We start from the raw sequence: 20,951 nt of genomic DNA on the forward strand, positions 1-20,951 counted from the left end.
ATGGAGTAGAAACTGTGGCACTAGGTTGAACTTATAAACAAGTGTTTGTGGACGCTTGTGATCCCCAGCCAAGAGGGAGTAATGTTCCAACCCCTCAAAAATCTGAATGTGCGGCGCCTTGGGTACCGAGCAGGGAGATGAGGTGATTGTATTCCGATGAAGGCTGTGTTAATTAGTACTAGTATATAATATCGGTTTTGCTAAAACTCATTCAGCTGAGAAACAAAATGGTCTCATTCACTTTTCTGACCGTCTGATTAAGCCGCGCCACGATTCGTGTCTCCGTCCAGGTGGAGAGCTTCGTAGCGACGGGAGCCCATCTGTTGTCCCGCTTGCGGTCTGTTTTGTTTTTCTTTGTCACACGCTTGTTTTCCTTTTTTTTGCTGACGAAGCCCACTTGCATTCCAGCCCGGTAAGTTTTCGACAGAGAAGCCCAAGTACGCATAGGATATACGAAGCCCGTGTCTCATCGCCCCTCTTTTTCAGTCCCTTCGTTTCTTCTTGGTGGCGGCTGAGACTCGGGAGACAGGCACTGGCGGCATTTTCGAAGTAAGAATCCGCCTGTTTTGTGCGTCCTCTATCTTTTCTTTTGTTGTTTGTAAAGATTCGTGTTCTAGGGTTTTCTTTTAGAGATGTTTTTTTCTGGCCAGATTCGTAGGAACGCTATATGATTTTTGACAGCTTAAAGTCAGAGATGTGGACGGCTGTATATATGGATTTAGAGCGTAGCACGCATTTTTTTTTGTTGGTTCACTCAAGTAGGAGAAATGGGCGTGGAGTAGAGTAGTTGGAAATGGGCGTGGATAGAAGCCATGTTTTCCAAAACAGGCTTTTTGTGTGTTTTTCTTGGATGAAGATGAATGTGTAGAGTATGGTTTTTTCCAACACAGATTTTTTGTTTTGTTTCGTGCCGCTGCAACGATTCCCTCTGCCTTTATCCTTCACGCGCTAAGGGTTTTGATAGTAAAAGTGTGAATCCTTTTTTCCTGCTAGAACTGGACTATGCTTCCTCCTCTCGCAGTTGTTGAGGTCGTTGTATAGACATTAATTTTTACCATGCAACCCCGGGTCGGGGGAGTTTTTTTTGTAGTTGCAACCACTCCAACCCATGCGTGATTGCAACTAAACACACCCAAGCCCAACCCCGCAAGACATATAATGTGACCTCAATCGGGATCCGGGGGAGGGTTGTTGACGCCGATGAAATCAATTCCATTTCTTTTTTATTTTATTTTATGTTTTTTTGTTCTAGTTGCAACCGCTCCAACCCGAGTGCTGTCGCAACTCAACACACCCAACCGCAACTGCAGGACATATAATGTCACCGGAACCGGGAGTCGGGGGAGGTTTTTGTTGTTGTAGTTGCAACCGCTCCACCCCGAGCGCAATCGCAACTCGGCACACCCAAGCGCAACCCCGCAAGACATAGAATGTGACCACAACCGAGAGACGGGGGGAGGGTCGTCGACGCCGATGATATCGGTTCCATTTCTTTTTAGATTTTTTTGTTGTAGTTGCAACTGCTCCAACCTGAGTGCAATCGCAACTCAGCACTGTTGGGGAACGTAGTAATTTCAAAAAAATTCCTACGCACACGCAAGATCATGGTGATGCATAGCAACGAGAGGGGAGAGTGTTGTCCACGTACCCTCGTAGACCGAAAGCGAAAGCGTTAACACAACGCGGTTGATGTAGTCGTACGTCTTCACGATCCGACCGATCAAGTACCGAACACACGGCACCTCCGAGTTCAGCACACGTTCAGCTCGATGACGTCCCTCGAACTCCGATCCAGCCGAGTGTTGAGGGAGAGTTTCGTCAGCACGACGGCGTGGTGACGATGATGATGTTCTACTGACGCAGGGCTTCGCCTAAGCTCCGCTACGATATTATCGAGGTGTAATATGGTGGAGAGGGGCACCGCACACGGCTAAAATATCGTATATCAATTGTGTGTCTATGGGGTGCCCCTGCCCCCGTATATAAAGGAGCAAGGGGGAGGCGGCCGGCCAAGGGGAGAGGCGCGCCAAGGGGGGAGTCCTACTCCCACCGGGAGTAGGACTCCTCCTTTCCTTGTTGGAGTAGGAAAAGGGAAGGGAGAAGGAGAAAGAAGGAAGGGGGCGCCCCCCCTCCCTAGTCCAATTCGGACTAGTCCATGGGGAGGGGTGCGGCCTCCCTTTGGGGCCTTTCTCTCCTTTCCCGTATGGCCCATTAAGGCCCAATACGAATTCCCGTAACTCTCCGGTACTCCGAAAAATACCCGAATCACTCGGAACCTTTCCGATGTCCGAATATAGTCGTCCAATATATCGATCTTTACGTCTCGACCATTTCGAGACTCCTCGTCATGTCCCTGATCTCATCCGGGACTCCGAACTCCTTCGGTACATCAAAACATATAAACTCATAATATAACTGTCATCGTAACGTTAAGCGTGCGGACCCTACGGGTTCGAGAACTATGTAGACATGACCGAGACACCTCTCCGGTCAATAACCAATAGCGGAACCTGGATGCTCATATTGGTTCCCACATATTCTACGAAGATCTTTATCGGTCAGACCGCATAACAACATACGTTGTTCCCTTTGTCATCGGTATGTTACTTGCCCGAGATTCGATCGTCGGTATCTCGATACCTAGTTCAATCTCGTTACCAGCAAGTCTCTTTACTCGTTCCGTAATACATCATCCCGCAACTAACTCATTAGTCACAATGCTTGCAAAGCTTATAGTGATGTGTATTACTGAGTGGGCCCAGAGATACCTCTTCGACAATCGGAGTGACAAATCCTAATCTCGAAATACGCCAACTCAACAAGTATCTTCGGAGACACCTGTAGAGCACCTTTATAATCACCCAGTTACGTTGTGACATTTGATAGCACACAAAGTGTTCCTCCGGTAAATGGCAGTTGCATAATCTCATAGTCATAGGAACATGTATAAGTCATGAAGAAAGCAATAGCAACATACTAAACGATCGGGTGATAAGCTAACGGAATGGGTCAAGTCAATCACGTCATTCTCCTAATGAAGTGATCCCGTTAATCAAATGACAACTCATGTCTATGGCTAGGAAACATAGCCATCTTTGATTAACGAGCTAGTCAAGTAGAGGCATACTAGTGACACTCTGTTTGTCTATGTATTCACACATGTATTATGTTTCCGGTTAATACAATTCTAGCATGAATAATAAACATTTATCATGATATAAGGAAATAAATAATACTTTATTATTGCCTCTAGGGCATATTTCCTTCAAGCACACCCAAGCACAACCTTGCAAGACATATAATGTGACCTCAATCGGTGTCGGGGGAGGGTTGTTCACGCCAATGAAATCAGTTCCATTTCTTTTTGCAAAAAAATGTTTTTTTGTAGTTACAAGCGCTCCAACCCGAGTGCAATTGCAACTCGGCACACCCAAGCGCAACTGCAGGACATATAATGTGGCAGCAACCGAGAGTCAGGCGGGTTGGCGGCGCCGATGAAATCGGTTCTATTTTAATTTTTTAGGTTTTTTTGTTGTAGTTGCAACCGCTCCAACCCAAGCGTAATCACAACTCGGCACACCCAAATGCAACTGCTATAATGGCACCGCAATCAGGAGTCGGGCGGAGGGTTTTCGACGCCGATGAAATTTGTTCCATTATTATTTATTAATTAAGCGTTTTTTGTTGTAGTTGCAATCGCTCCAATCCGAGCGCAATCGCAACTCAGCACACACAAGCACAATCCAGGACATATAATGTCACCGCAACCAAGAGTCGAGGGGAGGGTTTGTGGACGCCGATGAAATCGGCTCCATTTAAAAAAATCATGTTTTTTGTAGTTGCAACCACTCCAACCCGTGCACAATCGCAACTCAGCACACCCAAGCGCAACTGCAGGACATATGATTCACTGCAACCGGGAGTCGAAGGAGGTTTTCTTATTGTTGTAGTTGCAACCGCTCCAACCCTAGCGCAATTGCAACTAAACACACCCAAGCGCAATCCCGCAGGACATACAATGTGACATCAATCGGAGTCGGGGGAGGGTTGATGACGCCAATGTAATCAGTTCTATTTCTTTTTTTAAATAGGTTTTTTTGTTGTAGTTGCAATTGCTCCAACCCGAGTTCCGGTTGCGGTCACATTATACGTCGGTGTGGATAAAATTGATCTGTTGGACGAAGTTTTTTTATTGTTGTAGTTGCAATCGCCCCAATCCGAACGCAATTGCAACTCTGCACATCCAAGCGCAACTCCATGACATATGATGTGACCGCAACCATGGGGTCGGGGCAAGGGTTGTCGACGCAGATGAATTCGGTTGCATTTTTTTAATATTTTTTAGGTTTTTTGTTGTAGTTGCAATCGTTCCAACCCAAGCGCAATTGTATCTCAGCACACCCAAGCGCAACTGCAGGTCATATAATGTGACTGGAAACGGGGGGGTGGGGGAGGGTCGTCGGCGCCGATGAAATCGGTTCCTTATTTTATTTTATTTTGTTAGTTTCTTTTGTTGTAGTTGCGACTGCTCCAACCCGAACGGAATTGCAACTCAGCACACCCAACCGCAACTACGGAACATATAATGTGACTGCAACCGGAGGTCAGGGGTATGGTTGTTGACGCTGATGAAATTGGTTCCAATTTTTTTGTTAGGTCTTTTTGTTGTAGTTGCAATTGCTCCGAGGGCAATTGCAACTCAGCACACCCCAGCGCAACTGCAGTTCATATAATGCGACCGCAACTAGGGGTCGGGGGAAGGGTTGTCGACATCGATGGAATCGGTTCCATTTGTTGTTGTCGTTCACACTTACTTCCTTGTAAATACAAGCACCTTTGGTTTCCTCGATGAAATACAAGCAACTCTAGGGCCCACATGTCACTTTCAAGTGGACCATCAACTTGCAACTGGGGGTGTTTACTCGATGTCACTTGCAACTCACCCCTGGACTTGCAACTGGTCTGTTTTGTGTGTGTTGTTTCGTAATTGCCCCAGTTGCAAGTCCACCACCGACTCGCAACTGTGGGGCCCGTATGTCACTTGAAGTGGACCATCGACTTGCAACTAGGGGTGTTTACTCGATGTCACTTGCAACTCAACCCTGGACTTGCAACTGGTCTATTTTTTGTGTGTTGTTTTCTAATTGCCCCAGTTGCAAGTCCACCATCGACTCGCAACTGTGGGGCCCGCATATCACTTGCAAGCGGACCATCGACTTGCAACTGGGGGTGAATACTTGATGTCACTTGCAACTCAACACCGGACTTGCAACTGGGCAGTTTTTAATGTGTTGTTTCGTAATTGCCACAGTTGCAAGTCCACCATCGACTCGCAATTGCGAGGGCCCGCATGTCACTTGCATGTAGACCGTCGACTTGCAACCGGTCTAGTTGTAAAGTCCACCAATGTAACATTCCAAAATTCTAAATTTTGGAATGTTATATTAAATAGATAGTTATGATTGATTGTTTGATTGATTGTGTGAAATTGAGTGAAATTTGAAACTTTTTGAAAGTTAAATGAGAGGGAATAAAAGGACTTTCCCAAACTTTCATTTTTGCATTTATGATCTCCGTGAATTCAAATTCTTTTCAAATGCAAAACCCTTGAGTGAAGATGATATGACTTCTTCTATTTAATTAAATGAAAAGGGTATTTGAAAATATTTGAATTTCATTTGGAACTATTTTCAAATTCAGAAACTTTAAGCAACTCAATGATTTCCACGAGAGAAGATAAAATGACTTCTTCAAAACATATGAAATATGAGTTTGAAGTTTCAAAGAATCAAATTTAAAGTTATTTTGAAATTATTTTCAATTTGGAGTTATTTGGGTATTCAAATTATTTTTCTCCAAAAATAAAATATATGGAAATTAGGGTAAAATGATTCCCTACAACAGAAAATTGGAGAGAAATAAATTTGAATTAGTTTTGGTATTTTTAAAATGATTTTTATTGGGTTTTTTTGCAACAGTAGCACTCTTTGCTTTATTAGAATTTTTACGGATTTTATTTGACGTTACAAAAATGTTCAGGTTGTAGAAAATCTTTTTCTGAAAATTTTGATATATTATATGCCTATATAATTTTTTTTATTTATTTTGTTTTTTATTATTTTTGTTTGTCTAGAAAATCTTTATTTAAAAAAAAAACTTTCCCGCCGGACTGGGCCGGCCCAGCCAATCGGGCCAGGCCAAGCCAGCCAGCGCTGCGCCCCGTCTTCGAGCTCGGGACAGAGTCCCGAGCGGTTCCGCCAGGGCCGCCGCCGTGGTCGCCACGGACACCGCCGCCGCCTCCCTTGCCCCTCCTCCAAGCCCGAGGCCGCCCCTTCATAAATAGCGCGCCACTACCAACCGCCCCGCGCCGCATCACTAGCGCCGCCGCCGCAACCACCGCGCCGCCGCCTCTCGCCGAGTCGCCGCGCCGGAGCCGCCTCGCCTCTGCCCAAGCGCCGCTCCTCGTCGACGCCCGCCGCCGCGGGAAAGCCGCCGGAGATCCGTCATCGGTTTTCGAAGAAAAACCGCCCCGACCGGTATAAACCGCGAACCGCCCCGGTTTATTTTTTTATCCGTTTTCGTTTTTTATCTTTAGATCGTTTTTTTAGGTTTAGTTATATAGCGAACGTTCACTGGTTAGGCCTACGTAGGGGACGAATTCGTCGCTTATGCTTCTGTAGCGAACGTTCGTCGGTTAAGTTTTTCTTTTTCTGTTTTATTTAGGTCAGGGACCTCTTTGCAATTAAAGTTTTTACCAAATAGTCCCTGTTCTTCAAACGGTCACAACTTTTAGCCCGTTTATCCAAATCCAATGAAACCAACGCCCACTTCTTTGTTACGATCCCTCTATCCAGTTAATCAACTTGAACATGTTTTTGAAAGTTTTAAAAATGTAAATTCAAACAGATTTGTATTTGAACTTCTTTTGTTCATAACTCGAGTTTTATAACTCCGTTTGAGTTGATTCTTTTTGCAAATCGAAGATCTTGACCTAAACTTTCTGATAAGGCCAAATTCACATAATTTTGGTACTGTTAGAAATTGTTTTATGTTGCAAGAGTTATTTGCTTGGTTTTGATGTTTTCCGAATTGTCTTCTTCGTTCTTTCTGATCTTTTGAGTGATTGCTTATGTGTGGTTACTATTGCTTGCTTACGATAGATTGACCGGAGTGTGACGAGTAGAACTATCAAGAGTTTTGAGTGCGAATCATCTTCATCAACAGTACAGGCAAGTTCACACTTTGATCATTCCCCTTTTCATAGCCAATTTTTATGCATTAGTTTCACCCTCAAACATTGCATGGTTAGGAATTGATAACATGTGGGTATTGGGAAGTAGTTGATGAGGTAGGAACCTATTGCCGTGCATTCAAACCTTGGGAGTTACTATTACGTTATGCTTATATTGCCATGCTATGCACGTAGACGTGGATTGGGTTTGAGTGTGTTCCATGACAGTTGTGAGATTGTTTACTTAATGGTTCAACTTAAGGTGGCTACTTTAATACACATCTGGATGGATTGGTTGCGGGCACCTGGATAGACCAGTGCTGTCCATTTGGTTCGCCACCCAGGCTCAAAGGGATCATAAGATTATTCATGCTAGAAACTTCCGTGTGCAGCCACAAGCTATTATGGGCTGTAGCATAGTTGAGTATGTTGCATGACCTCTTCTAGTGGTGGGCTAGCAGATGTAGAGGGAAAGTAGGTGTAACTGTCCACCCGGGGTTAGAGTTAATGTTTCTGAAAGACTATGTCTCGGTCATCCGTTTCTCAAACACCATGTAGTGCGAGAAATCCAACGGAGGAGATCGAGTCTTGTGGGGAAAAGTGCGCAAACCTCTGCAGAGTGTACAAACTAATCATGGTTAGCCGTGTCTCCGGTTATGGACAACTTGAGTATCTGGTTCTTGGATTATCCTATGGATCTCATCACTCTATAATTAATTTGTTGGGTTGTTAATGATAACTTTTAATTGGGATTGAGATGGGGATTTACCTTCTCAATGTTTTCAACAAACTTTGTAGTTAAATAAAATATATTCCTTTGCAGTAGGGAAAAATTGGCTTTTCGCAAAAACATTATAACCATAGAGCTTTTCCACCAGCCATATATGCATGTAGTGATAGTTATTATTCATCATTATCCTATGGTGTGAATTTGCCAGTACATTCAATGTACTGACCCTTTGTGGCCGCAACGTCTCATATTGCAGGAACTCTTACGACGAGTAAGTGATACGTTAGGGTTACGATTTCTACACTCAACTTTGCCGTTGGTGTTTGATACGTCTCCAACGTATCTATAATTTTTGATTGCTCCATGCTATATTATATTCTGTTTTGGACATTATTGGGCTTTATTATACACTTTTATATTATTTTTGGGACTAACCTATTAACCGGAGGCCCAGCCCAAAATTGCTGTTTTTTGCCTATTTCAGAGTTTCGCAGAAAAAGAATATCAAACGGAGTCCAAACGAAATGAAACCTTCGGGAACGTGATTTTCGGAACGAACGTGATCCAGAGGACTTGGACCCTACGTCAAGACATCAACCAGGAGGGCACGAGGTAGGGGGCGCGCCTACCCCCCCCCCCCCACCCAGGCGCGCCCTCCACCCTTGTGGGCCCCCTGTTGCTCCACCGACGTACTTCTTCCTCCTATATATACCTACGTACCCCCAAACTACCAGATACGGAGCCAAAAACCTAATTCCACCGCCGCAACCTTCTGTACTCGTGAGATCCCATCTTGGGGCCTGTTCCGGAGCTCCACCGGAGGGGGCATCAATCACGGAGGGCTTCTACATCAACACCATAGCCTCTCCGATGATGTGTGAGTAGTTTACCTCAGACCTTCGGGTCCATAGTTATTATCTAGATGGCTTCTTCTCTCTTTTTGGATCTCAATACAATGTTCTCCCCTCTCTTGTGGAGATCTATTCGATGTAATCTTCTTTTGCGGTGTGTTTGTTGAGACCGATGAATTGTGGGTTTATGATCAAGTTTATCTATGAACAATATTTGAATCTTCTCTGAATTCTTTTATGTATGATTGGTTATCTTTGCAAGTCTCTTCGAATTATCAGTTTGGTTTGGCCTACTAGATTGATCTTTCTTGCAATGGGAGAAGTGCTTAGCTTTGGGTTCAATCTTGCGGTGTCCTTTCCCAGTGATAGTAGGGGCAGCAAGGCACGTATAGTATTGTTGCCATCGAGGATAACAAGATGGGCTTTATATCATATTGCATGAGCTTATCCCTCTACATCATGTCATCTTGCTTAAAGCGTTACTCTGTTCTTATGAACTTAATACTCTAGATGCATGCTGGATAGCGGTCGATGTGTGGAGTAATAGTAGTAGATGCAGGCAGGAGTCGGTCTACTTGTCTCGGACGTGATGCCTATATACATGATCATACCTGGATATTCTCATAACTATGCTCAATTCTGTCAATTGCTCAACAGTAATTTGTTCACCCACCATAATACTTATGCTCTCGAGAGAAGCCACTAGTGAAACCTATGGCCCCCGGGTCTATTTTCCATCATATTAATATTCTGTCAACAAGTTATTTCTTGCGCCGTTTTTACTTTACTTTCTTTACTTTGCATCTTTATCATAAAACTACCAAAAATATTATCCTATCATATCTATCAGATCTCAATCTCGTAAGTGACCGTGTAGGGATTGACAACCCCTTATCGCGTTGGTTGCGAGGATTTAGTCATTTGTGTAGGTGCGAGGGACTCCTGCGTGGCCTCCTACTGGATTGATACCTTGGTTCTCAAAAACTGAGGGAAATACTTACGCTACTTTGCTGCATCACCCTTTCCTCTTCAAGGAAAAACCAACGCAGTGCTCAAGAGGTAGCAGTGTTGATGGGAATCCACAACCTTGTTGTTACTTCCGCTATTTGGATTGAGGTAATAGTATTCACGTTACTTTATACATGTGATTTACCTCTGTTATAAATCCTCGAGTACTGTGTGTGTGTCAGCATACCGATCTAGGGATGACACTTAAGCACAGAGACTTGACCGTCTGAGGCCGGGTCGCTACAACCAACAACTTGCAACTAGGGGTGTTTACTTGATGTCACTTGCAAGTCAACCTTGGACTTGCAACTAGGCTGTTTTGTGTGTGTGTGTGTGTGTGTGTTGTTTCGTAATTGCCCCCGTTGCAAGTCCACCATCTACTCGCAGCTGTGAGGGCCCGCATGTCACTTGCAAGTAAACCATCGACTTGCTACTGGTCTTGTGTTGTTATCGTCGTCATCGTTGTTGTTGTTGTGTTGGTTGTTGGGGGTGTTTACTCGATGCCACTTGCAAGTCAACCCTGGACTTGTAACTGCTCTATTTTGTGTGTGTTGTTTTCGTAATTGCTCCAGTTGCAAGTCCACCATCGTCACACAACTGTGGGGCCCACATACCACTTGCAACTCGACCATCGACTTGCAACTGGGGGTGCTTATTTGATGCCACTTGCAACTCAACTCTGGACTTGCACTAGTCTGTTTTTTGTGTGATGTTTTGTAATTGCCCCAGTTGCAAGTCCAGGGTCAACTCGCAACTGCAAGGGCCCGCATGTCACTTGCAACTCAACCCTAGACTTGCAACTGGGCTGTTTTTTGTTTGTTGTTTCGTAATTACCCTAGTTGCAAGTCCAGGGTCGAATCGCAAATGCAAGGGCCTGCATGTCACTTGCAAGTAGACCCTCGACTTGCAAATGGGGTGTTTTACTCGATGTCACTTGCAACTCGACCCTAGACTTGCAATTGGTCTATTTTTTGTGTGTTGTTTCGTAATTGCCCCAGTTGCAAGTCCATGGTCGAATCGCAACTGCGAGGGCCCGCATGTCACTTGCAAGTAGACCCTCGACTTGCAACTAGGCTTTTTTTGCGTGTAATTTGTAATTGTCTCAATTGCAACTCCACCATCGACTCGCAACTGTGAGGCCTGCATGCCACTTGCAGCTCGACCCTCGACTAGCAAATGGTCTGTTTTTTGTGTGTTATTTTTGTAATTGTCCCAGTTGCAAGTTCACCATCGACTCGCAACTATGGGGCCCACATGCCACTTGCAACTCGACCATCGACTTGCAACTGGGGGTGTTTTACTCGATGCCACTTGCAACTCGACCATGGACTTGCAACTGGTCTGTTTTTTGTGTGTTGTTTCGTAATTCCACCCCCAACTTGCAACTCGATGGATGTAGTTTCTAATCGCCCGAGTTGAAGTCAATCGTGTGCTCACAACTCGGGGGGTCTAGTTCGTATTCGCTCCCAATTGCAAGCGCACCATCAACCATGTTTTGTCCTTTGTTTTTGTGACAATCGCAATTTGACAATTGATATGCAACTAGGGGCCTCTGTCTAGCTTCGAACTTCCAACTATGTGGTGTTTGTACGTTTAACTGGCCTAGCTGGAATTCGACCGTTCAATTACAAGTTTTTGTTGTAGTTGCAACCGCCTCAAGCCAGCCGCAACCGCAACTCAACACACCCAAGTGCACCTGCAAGACGTGTAACGTGACCACAACTCAGCGGCTTTTCTCTTGTCTATACACCGGGCCCTCATCTTCTTTCCTTTTTTTTCTTAAATAACATTTTTGCTAAGAGGCAGACAACCCAAAACAAACAATCCCAAAAGGCCCACAGGACAAAGGTCCAGAAGCACAGAGTCCGTTGGATACAATTGTTTTTCCTTTTTCAGAACTGGACATGCAACCACGTGGATTCGCGTTGTAATTTTTTGACGATAATTATTATTGACTAGATGTATATATTTTTTCCTAGTACTTGCACGCCGCTACAATTGAATCATTCATTCCATGGGCCGTTTTATACACTAGTTTGTTTTCCGGTTATATTACAGTCAATTTTTTTTACTGGTCAAGTGCAATATTTTTGTGATTCCAAAAAAAGTGCAATACTATTTCACGCTAGCTAATTTTCCAACTTTGTCAGTTTTCTTTTTATAAAAAGGTTGGGCTCAGCAAGCTCGTAATATACGAGTCTAATACATAGTAGTTATAAGACAAATAGAAAAAGCGTGTGGCAATCGACTCATGATATGCTTATCGGTGAATGGTGGTAGGATCGTGATATGCTCAAATATGAGCGTTTTCATATATATATATTTTCATAAAACAGGCCTTTTTTGTTTCAAATGCATGAAAACACATACACACGGAATAGAAAAGAAAAGAGACAAGACTACGGACACACAGAGCAGCCCACTAGTAGCCCATATTTGCGACCCAGACAACGCACCTACCAAGAAAACTGGCCTACCGAGAAAACTAGACGACGCACGTTCATGATTGATACATGATGACGTCAGCCTGAGATCAGCTGGCTGAGACCAAATTAGATCTCATTCAGCTGAGTTCCAGGCGGTCCCATACATAATTGGCGCCAGTTCAGTAGCTCCTCGCTTCGGCTAACCTGCCGCGGCACACGCGGCAGCCGTGCTGTAACAACAAAATTTTTTGTTGCAGGAAAACTTTGGACCACCTTCGATCACGGTAGTATAACAAACACTAAAAATAATAAAAGTTACATGCAGAGTCGTAGATCACCTAGGAACGACCATAAGCACTGAAGCGAGTCAAAGAAGTGCCGGTGTCATCGCCCCTCCCTCGCTGGAGCCGGATAAAATTTGTTGTAGTAGACAGTCGGGAAGTCGTCGTGCTAAGGCCCCATATGACCAACGCACCAAAACAGCAACTCCCACCGATGAAGAGTGGCGTAGATCAGAAGGATCCAACCTAAAGACACATGAACATAGACGAATGACAAGAAGATCCGAACAAATCCACCAAAGGCAGATTTGCCGGAGACACGCATCCACACGCCCACCGACGATGCTAGACGCACCACCGGAACGGGGGCTAGGCGTAGAGAACCTTATTCCATCTTCAGAGAGCAGCCATCGTCTCGTCTTTCTGAGCAGGACACATCCCCTAACAAGACTAGAAGAAAGATATAAAAACAGAACTCTCCCACTGGCAAGGGTTGGGATTCACTCCAGTCCCCTGGCCCTAAGGTCGCCGTAGGCGAGGTGGACCAGCGGCGGTGCCGGTGGGAGGCAAAGGATCACTAGCTTTTTGGGGAGGCGGCAGCTGCAAGGAGTTCAAATCGCTTAACACACTCATGACCGCGCAATAGGCCAAGCTGCCAACAATAATAAATTATCGGTTTTGCTATTTATCACCCAACTAAATTCTGATTTCGCGCCACTCTTTGTTTTTTTTTTGAAAAAACACCCCCTTATATTAATTAATGAAAAATCTTCTATAATCATTCATTAAATCAGGTGCCGCACAAGGGAAACAGTATAAGCAAAATACCATCCGTTTTACTATGAAAACTAAACTTAGCAATCTCATGGGCCACCACGTTGGCCTGGCGATTCACCTTAATCCACCTGACACTTTGCAACAATTTTGAAATGTTGAGCGCTTCCCTTTTTAGATCAACGAGCGCGGACCTGTCAAGATTTTCACTCGCAAGGAAAAACACCACAAACGCAGTCAGTCTCGAGGATAATAGGTGAATGAAGGGCCATACCCATATAGAGACCGTCGAGACACGCCTTCAGCTCCGCTTCATCGATGCTGGTACGCCGCCCAATATAATCCCACGACGACCCCTACAGAATTCCTAGCCACAATTGGAGAAGCTCTGAGGCCGAAGATGACCGACGATTGCGGGAATTGGGAGGGGGGCCGATGAAGGTGGCGACTCGAGGCAGGCGGTGCGACGAGGCAGCGCTGCTAGCCACAAGGGTAGAAGCAGGCCGGCATTGAACGGGTCAGGAGAAAGTGAAGAACATACGTTGTTGGATTGGAGAGATACATGGCGATCAACCAACTGTCGTTTTTTATACGCTACAGGTTCAAAAATACGTGGACATGACCTGAAACACTTTCCGGTCAATAAACAATGGGATCTGGACACCCTTGATAATTCCCACATATTCACGAAGATCCTTTTGGAGCGAACCTTTTGTTACTGCATACAATTTTCTTTGCTTCACAATACGTTATACAAAACCTGAGTCAAGACATTTAATCCATGATCAACATTTTGATCAATATACCCATTATCCTTGTTATAGGTTTTGTTCTCTTTTCTTGCTTTCATATTTCAGTATCCCACCTGAGGCGAGACATTTAATCTGTGTCAACATTTTGATAAATATACCCGTTATTCTTGCTATAGGTTTTGTTCCTCTTTCTTATTTCATATTTCCATATCCCCATTATTGATATCACGCTTATGTTGGCGAGGCGATGATGGATACCGTAATATTGAGTAGGCCCGAAGACTAACTCTGTGAAACTAGAGTCAACCATACTTGCATACGAAGTAGAAACGGTAGCACAGGTTGAACTTATAAACAAGTAATGTGGACGGTTGTGATCCCCAACCCAGAGGGAATAATGTGAGCATCTTTCAACCCCTCGAGAATCTGAATGTGTGGTGCCCTGATTATTGAGCAGAGAGATTTATTATATTTTGATGAAGGTTATGTTAATTAGTGATAAGTGAACTCTCTCCGGTATTCCTCCACAAAACTTGTCTGTTTCGGTACCGTTAGGGTCTTCCATCTTATTCTGATGCACATTCATATCAGACTCCATCATAGCGCGCACATCTGAACTCGCTCCAATTGGGCCACTGATGGCTTAACTTGTAGGCATGGTACCCGTTTGTTTCATCCTAAGATGTGCAAAGTAACTGACTCATAATCTTGAAATATTCAGGAATTTCATAGAGCAAAAATACACCTCACACTGATTACTACCAAATGCGCACACCGGCCTCATCAAATTAGGGGAAATCGAACTTCGGCGTCCACGGCTTGCATGGATGATGCTCTTCACTGCTGCCGCTAAATTCAGTATGTTGGCGATGAACCTGAGGTGGAATCAGGTATTGCAGAGCGAGAGACGTACCCATTGGAGGAATCGGTGGCAGGGACTCTAATATGCTTTCCCCTGCCGATGACGATGCCTGAGGTGACTGCTTGTTCTTCATTTGACGCACTGCCGCCACTTTCTCCTACCTCACTTTGCCGAGTGACTTCATGGCAATTGTTTATAGTTATCTATTATTGGGTATCTTGGCATACATCAATGAATCTCCTATTATCCTTCAACAATTAAGGCATCATGCCAGTATTCACACTATCACGGGTTTAGAAAGAATGACAATATATTGTTGGGAACTTTGCAATGACCATCATAGGGACGTTGAAATTAGCTTTGGCTTTCACTTCGAAACAACAATCTGGGCCTAACCAAGTAATACAATGAGATCATTTTTGTGCTAGTCAACCACTCAACAGCTCATGCAGCTTGTTGCAAGTCGAGGCCCCACAACTATGTGGAAAATTGAATAGTGATGGGGGTTGGAAGAAGATAAAATGAACAAAGTCTTGCATCAACGCTATTGATTGTTAGACAATGGCGATGGCCTTATAATCGATGTTAATGGAAGGAGTATGGATTGACATGCAACTACGATGCACATAGCTATGAATATATAAAACACTTTCTATGGACCAAGTGGAGGGGTACATCCAACTTGCTTGCTCATAAAGACCTCAAGCATTCGAGAGAAAGCTTCCTAGAATTTGGGAAGAAGAGAAAGTGTAGGAGAAGAAGTTGGTACTAAATGTTGTCTCCTTAGGTGAACCGGCGATTCCGGAAGAATGAAGCTCATCAATGAAATATGCAAACTAAGTTCTATAATTTGAAGTTCCCACTAGTATACATCAATGAAGGTCACGAAACACTTTAGTGCATACTGAAAAAAGAATGGTGTTTCCCATTTTCTCCCCCCTCTCTCGCTCTCACTCACTCACTCACTCACAAGCGGACACATGCACCCTTTTCTCCATTTTTTGTTCTTTTCTTTCCTTTTGTTTTTCCCTTCTGTGACACCACCATGGTGATTTTTTTGTCTTTTTTCTTTTAAAAGCAAACATCCAAGAATGATCAGTATACTAGTTTATAATGACAAAAGAAATCCATTTATGATCCCGAGCTCAGATGCTCCATGAACGAACAGTAAATCTAAATAAAATGAAAAAAAAATCTGAAATGGGTGGCTGCAAAAATTTCATGGTGATATGACAAGGGAGGAGCTCGGTAAAAAAAATCGAGGCTCGAATATTGTTGCAACTTTGGACATTTTTGGACTTTGTTTTCTTTTACGAAGCTCCTCGAATGTCATCTCGGTGCGAAAATTTGCAAGCATCTAGAAAAGGCTCTAGGCACTGTTTGATAGCAAAGTATTTTCTAAGTATTCTAAGAATACTACAGTTTTTTCACATACCATAGTTTTATCTGTTGTGACCTGTTTGGCTAGCACTACATACTGTGTTATTAAAACTAGAGTATTCTCAAAACTGTCTGCATAAAAAAAAAGAACCATGGACCTCTTTTTTAGAAACAGAGCAAGCGAAAGAAACAAGCCAGTCGCTAGCTATTCACAACAAGCTCGTCTCGCTCTCACACCATCGCGTCCGCCGCCGCCGCTGCGTCCATCTCTGTAGATTCTCCATCGTTCTTATGCACGCGTATGGAAGTGCTTTATTCGCAAAAAAAAAAGTGCTACCCAGCTAGCTGCCAAGAATAACGCACCGGAGATTGTAAAGAAGCCAGCTACGCGTGTTGGCCCTGCGAACGGTAAGGTATATGCTAGCTAGCTGCATCTGCATGGCCGATTAGTTGGATGCAACAGCTAGCTAGGTGCGAGTGTTTGCAGCGCTAACAACTAGCCATCTAAACTCACAGTGCGCACGCCACAGCCAAACAGGTGCTCTGTATTGTCAATACTCTAAAATACTCTATTATGTTTAAACCATGCCTAAGGCTAAATTACTGTAGTTTGCTGATACTGCATTTTTTAATACTTTGCTATCAAACAGGGCCCTAGTCTTTCATGTGCAAAATATATATTTTAGTTTTATGATTTTTTTCTCTTTTTCCAAATTTACAGTTCACGCAGGTGCAGATGCACCAGAGCTCCGAAACGCCGCTCTCTTATAATGACATACTTCAACTAAATTTAGTCGTAATTCAGTCTATGATCAGATGAATACTTTACACGAATACCTCTAGCAGTATACCTCTAGCAGTCCTAAATACTACGTGTTTTGAACTAGTAGGGACACGTATTTAGGACTGGGAGTTTTGCAGAAAACCCTCCGAGAAATCTCACTGTCACCGATGTGGTCCTTCTCCGTCGTACTGGACAGTCAAAGATGGTCAAACCACACTGCGGTCAGAACAATTTAATACGTCTCCATCGAAAACGAGCCAACCGTAGCTGACTGGGCATACAACTGACAAGTGCAGTGACTAAAAACTGCATACAACTGACAAGTTCAATGACTAAAAACTGCATACAACTGACAAGTTCAGTTACTATGATGAATTTCACTCTAGCAGTAGCACTTTCTTAAGCAAAATAACGCAGTTACAACTGGTCAAAAATCAGGCCAGGCACGGCAAAATTGCTAGTCGAGTGGAAAGCGCAAAAGACGAGACTCTGCCAGTACGGAGCAATCCGATCCGTCGATAAAGCAAAAACAGAGTCTCAGGATTATTCAGTGGCGGTGGTCAAAGCAGAACTCCTTGTGGACACCACAAGCGCAGGTCACGCGCACCAACACTTCGGCGCCGGTGCAGGCTGCTGGCGCGGCTGGTGTGGCAACGCTGGACACTTCCACCTCCCGATGCTGTGCAGTGCAGGTAAGGATTTCATCAGGAAATAGATTACCAAAATGAAAGTAGGAGCCCCAAAGAAACTAAGGAAACTGTAGGAAACACATGCAATGTTCTGCAGATATCTTTCTGAATGTTCTGCAGACATCTACTTAAAGTGATCTTTGAATCAAGAAATATGAGGCACAGGATTAAAACTTATTCACAGAGATAATAAGATTCAGATAGCGGTATGTTTAGCTCTAAGTGTATCTGCTCGATCGGTCACTAAGGAAAGAAACTATCCGGTTCAAGTATGTCAAGGATGCAGAGTATACTAATCAAAATGTTGAACCGTGCACATGAGACCATAAGCTTCAGATAGCAGTATGTATGTCTCCAAAAGTGTCTAATCAATTATGAAGAAGCTAAGAAATGATCAGGTTACATTGACCAAAATGCTCAAGCCTGGAGAACTGGAGAGTACAATATGATGATCGATCACAAAGCAAAGCAATTATATGATGTTCAAGCATGCTAATTAAACCGATGAGATAATAAGCTTCAGATGACAGTACGTTTGGCTTCTAAACTATATGATGATCGATCACAAAGCTAAAAAATTATCAGGATACACTGATCAAAATGTTCAAGCCTGGTGAATTGGAGAGCATACTAATATGACCAGTGCTAGTGCTAATATAAATGTGAAGTGCACATGCTACCAGAACTGTAAGTACACTGGGGAGATCATAAGTTTCAGACAAGAGTCAGTTAGTCTCTAGAAGTATCTACTTGGTCGATCAAGAATCTCAGAAATAATCAATTTCAATGCACTGACAAAAATGTTCAAGCAGGATAATATTTTAGTACAAACTACAAAGAAGACAGGATAAGCTTTCGATAACAGCATTCTGAAGTGGTGACTCGAACGCTGATCAGGAAATGGAATGGAAAAATGAACAACTGAAAGCGTAAGGCATTACCTGCTTGCTCGCCTTCCCAGCTGACGAATGCTTCGCCGGCGATGGGACGAACGTGGAGCGCGACCCGCATGGCGAAGTCGAGCTGGATGCCTCACTGCAGGCCTTCCTGGCCTCCTGTGGCGATCCAATCGGCACATCAGATTCAGAGGCAACGGACAAAGGAATCAAGAATTGCAAGATGCAGAAGAAGAATAGGAGTGGAGAATCATAGTACCTGCTTGCGGGAGGTCTCGCCATTCGCGGGAGTGGCCTTCGCCGGCGAGGTGAAGAACGTGCAGCACGGCCTGGCCGATGACCCGGACTGGATGGAGGAGCGGGAGATCTCGCCGGCGGTGACCAAGGCGTACGTCTTGACAACCTTCTGCGGCGGCTCAATGGCCTGCTGGCTCCTGCGGAGCGTGCTCACGATGCCTTGTTGTCGCCGCGGCCTCTTCTTCCTGCCGCCGCCAGACTTGCGCACGAGCGGCGCCAAAGTCTTCGATGCCGAGAAGACAAACGACGGGGATGTCGGAGAACTTGCGTGCCCGATGGACGGCCCCGGCGAAGGGAAGAAAGCCAAGCCACCGCTATCGGTGGAGCCCGTGCGCGCGTGCTTCGGGGAAGGGAAGGACGCCACGGCGCGCCCGCCGTGGTATTCCCTGGGTGACAGGGACGGCTCGGTAGACAAGGACCCGAGGCCGCCGCCGGCAGAAGAGCTCGCTGGCGTGAGCGGCTGCTCCGGCGAAGCCGAGAACATGAATCCACCGTTGGCAGTGGGGCCCGCCGTCGGCTTCTGTGGCGAATCCATGAACGTGAGCCCGCCGCTTAAGGTGCCGCCCGTGGGCGTTGTCGGCTGCCCCGGTGGAGCCAAGAACGATAGGGCGCTGACACTGGAGCCTGTCGGAGACGGCGTGCTGGGCGTGTCCTCCAAGAACGCGAAGATGTTGCCCCCATTGCCGCCGCCGCCGCTACCACCGATACACGGACGCACCGACGGGAATGAGAAGTCACCGGCGGGGGACCCCGTGCGTGACAGCAAAGGCGGCGCGGTGCTCGGGGAGAGGCGCGGCGAAGGCGGCTGTGAGGGGGAGGGCGAGGAGTCGAAGGGGTGGAGCTCAACCAGCAACTTCTTGCGCGGCGAGACGGGCGGGAGGAGGCAGCGGCGCTTGCGTCCCCCGGGCCCGGCGACGCCACCTGGCGCCGAAAAGGTGACCGCCGAGTGCTGGGGATCGATGCGGAGCTCGGCGAGGTGGTGCGGCGAAGGCGCGAGGAAGAAGCTGCGGTGGAGGTCGGCCGCCATCATCTCCATCGTCGGCGCTCCCGAGTTCTTCGGTTCTTGCGTGGTGGTGGCGGTGGTTGGTCTCGGAAGGAAGTGGTTGGTTGGTTGGTTGGTTAGTTTGGCGTCGTCCTTCTCAGATTTATAACTGACCAGCGTTGGCTTTGGGTTGGGGTTTTTCTTTTTTTCTTTTTGTCACTTTTTAAATTGGTCTAGTGTCACTTTTTTTGTTAGCGTTGCCTTTTCTCTCTCTTTATTTAATAACGCGTTGGCTTTGGATCAGGTAGCAAGTGGTGCTCCGAAAAAAAACTTTAGCAAGAGCCATGCTTAGAGCGTCTCAAACAGATAATGTAAATTTAGAGACGTAAAAGTGGGTGTGGTATAATTTATTAATTTACATCATTAAAAAGTGCTTTTTATATTTTCAAAAAAGCCACAACTTCAACGGATGATGTATATTTGGTGATGCAAAGCTCCTACTCCAACAGATGATGTATTTGAAGATGTAAAACAAGTTGGCATGAGCGTCGGCGGCCGAGCGCCGAGAGCCGGGAGGAGCGCCGGCGGACGGAGATGCGGCAACAGATGTGCCGACGGCCGAGCGATGAGAACCGGGAGGCTGAATGCGGCGGCCGGAGCTCGAATGGCCGACGACGCGGCTGTGAATTAAGCAGCCGATTGGTCGCGGCGGGGCGACGCCGTGCGACACGAGAAGGTCGAGTTTAGCGAAAAACGGCGTGGCTGGGGAGCGACGGTGATTCAGCGGTGGAGAAGCGGCTGATTTGGGGGCCGGCAACGACGGAACCGGCAGTGTAGCGGCCGGATCAGGCAGCGGGGCGGCTGCAGCGACCGGAGCGGTGGCGGAAGTGCGGCGGGACGGACTCAAATCGGCGGCTATGGCGGCGCGGCGGGAGGTGGGGATAACTGGCGGGGTCGGGAATGGACAGATAGGGGGAACTGAAATGAAGTGGTGGTGGTTGTCCTGCG

General features: G+C 45.6%; 1 protein-coding gene across 1 annotated transcript; it reads right to left on the bottom strand.

The window, feature by feature from the left end:
- Window positions 1–17,375: 17,375 nt before the first annotated feature.
- LOC123169736 (nascent polypeptide-associated complex subunit alpha, muscle-specific form) lies at window positions 17,376–20,139 on the bottom strand. The gene is made up of 3 exons (XM_044587599.1): window positions 18,924–20,139; window positions 18,710–18,823; window positions 17,376–17,758 (listed from the first exon to the last, which is right to left on the bottom strand). Exons 1-3 carry the CDS (start codon window positions 19,995–19,997, stop codon window positions 17,627–17,629), a joined length of 1,320 nt encoding a protein of 439 aa, XP_044443534.1. The 5' UTR covers window positions 19,998–20,139; the 3' UTR covers window positions 17,376–17,626.
- Window positions 20,140–20,951: the final 812 nt, after the last annotated feature.

The sequence above is a fragment of the Triticum aestivum genome, chromosome 7D, assembly GCF_018294505.1.
Source record: "Triticum aestivum cultivar Chinese Spring chromosome 7D, IWGSC CS RefSeq v2.1, whole genome shotgun sequence".
Lineage (NCBI taxonomy): Eukaryota > Viridiplantae > Streptophyta > Magnoliopsida > Poales > Poaceae > Triticum > Triticum aestivum.

Coding starts and splice junctions, on each gene's coding strand:
- LOC123169736 (XM_044587599.1), bottom strand. CDS start 19,997: ATGGAGATGATGGCGGCCGACCTCCACCGCAGCTTCTTCCTCGCGCCT. Junction 18,824..18,923: donor GCGAGACCTCCCGCAAGCAG/GTACTATGATTC, acceptor GGATCGCCACAG/GAGGCCAGGAAGGCCTGCAG. Junction 17,759..18,709: donor CTGGGAAGGCGAGCAAGCAG/GTAATGCCTTAC, acceptor TGCACTGCACAG/CATCGGGAGGTGGAAGTGTC.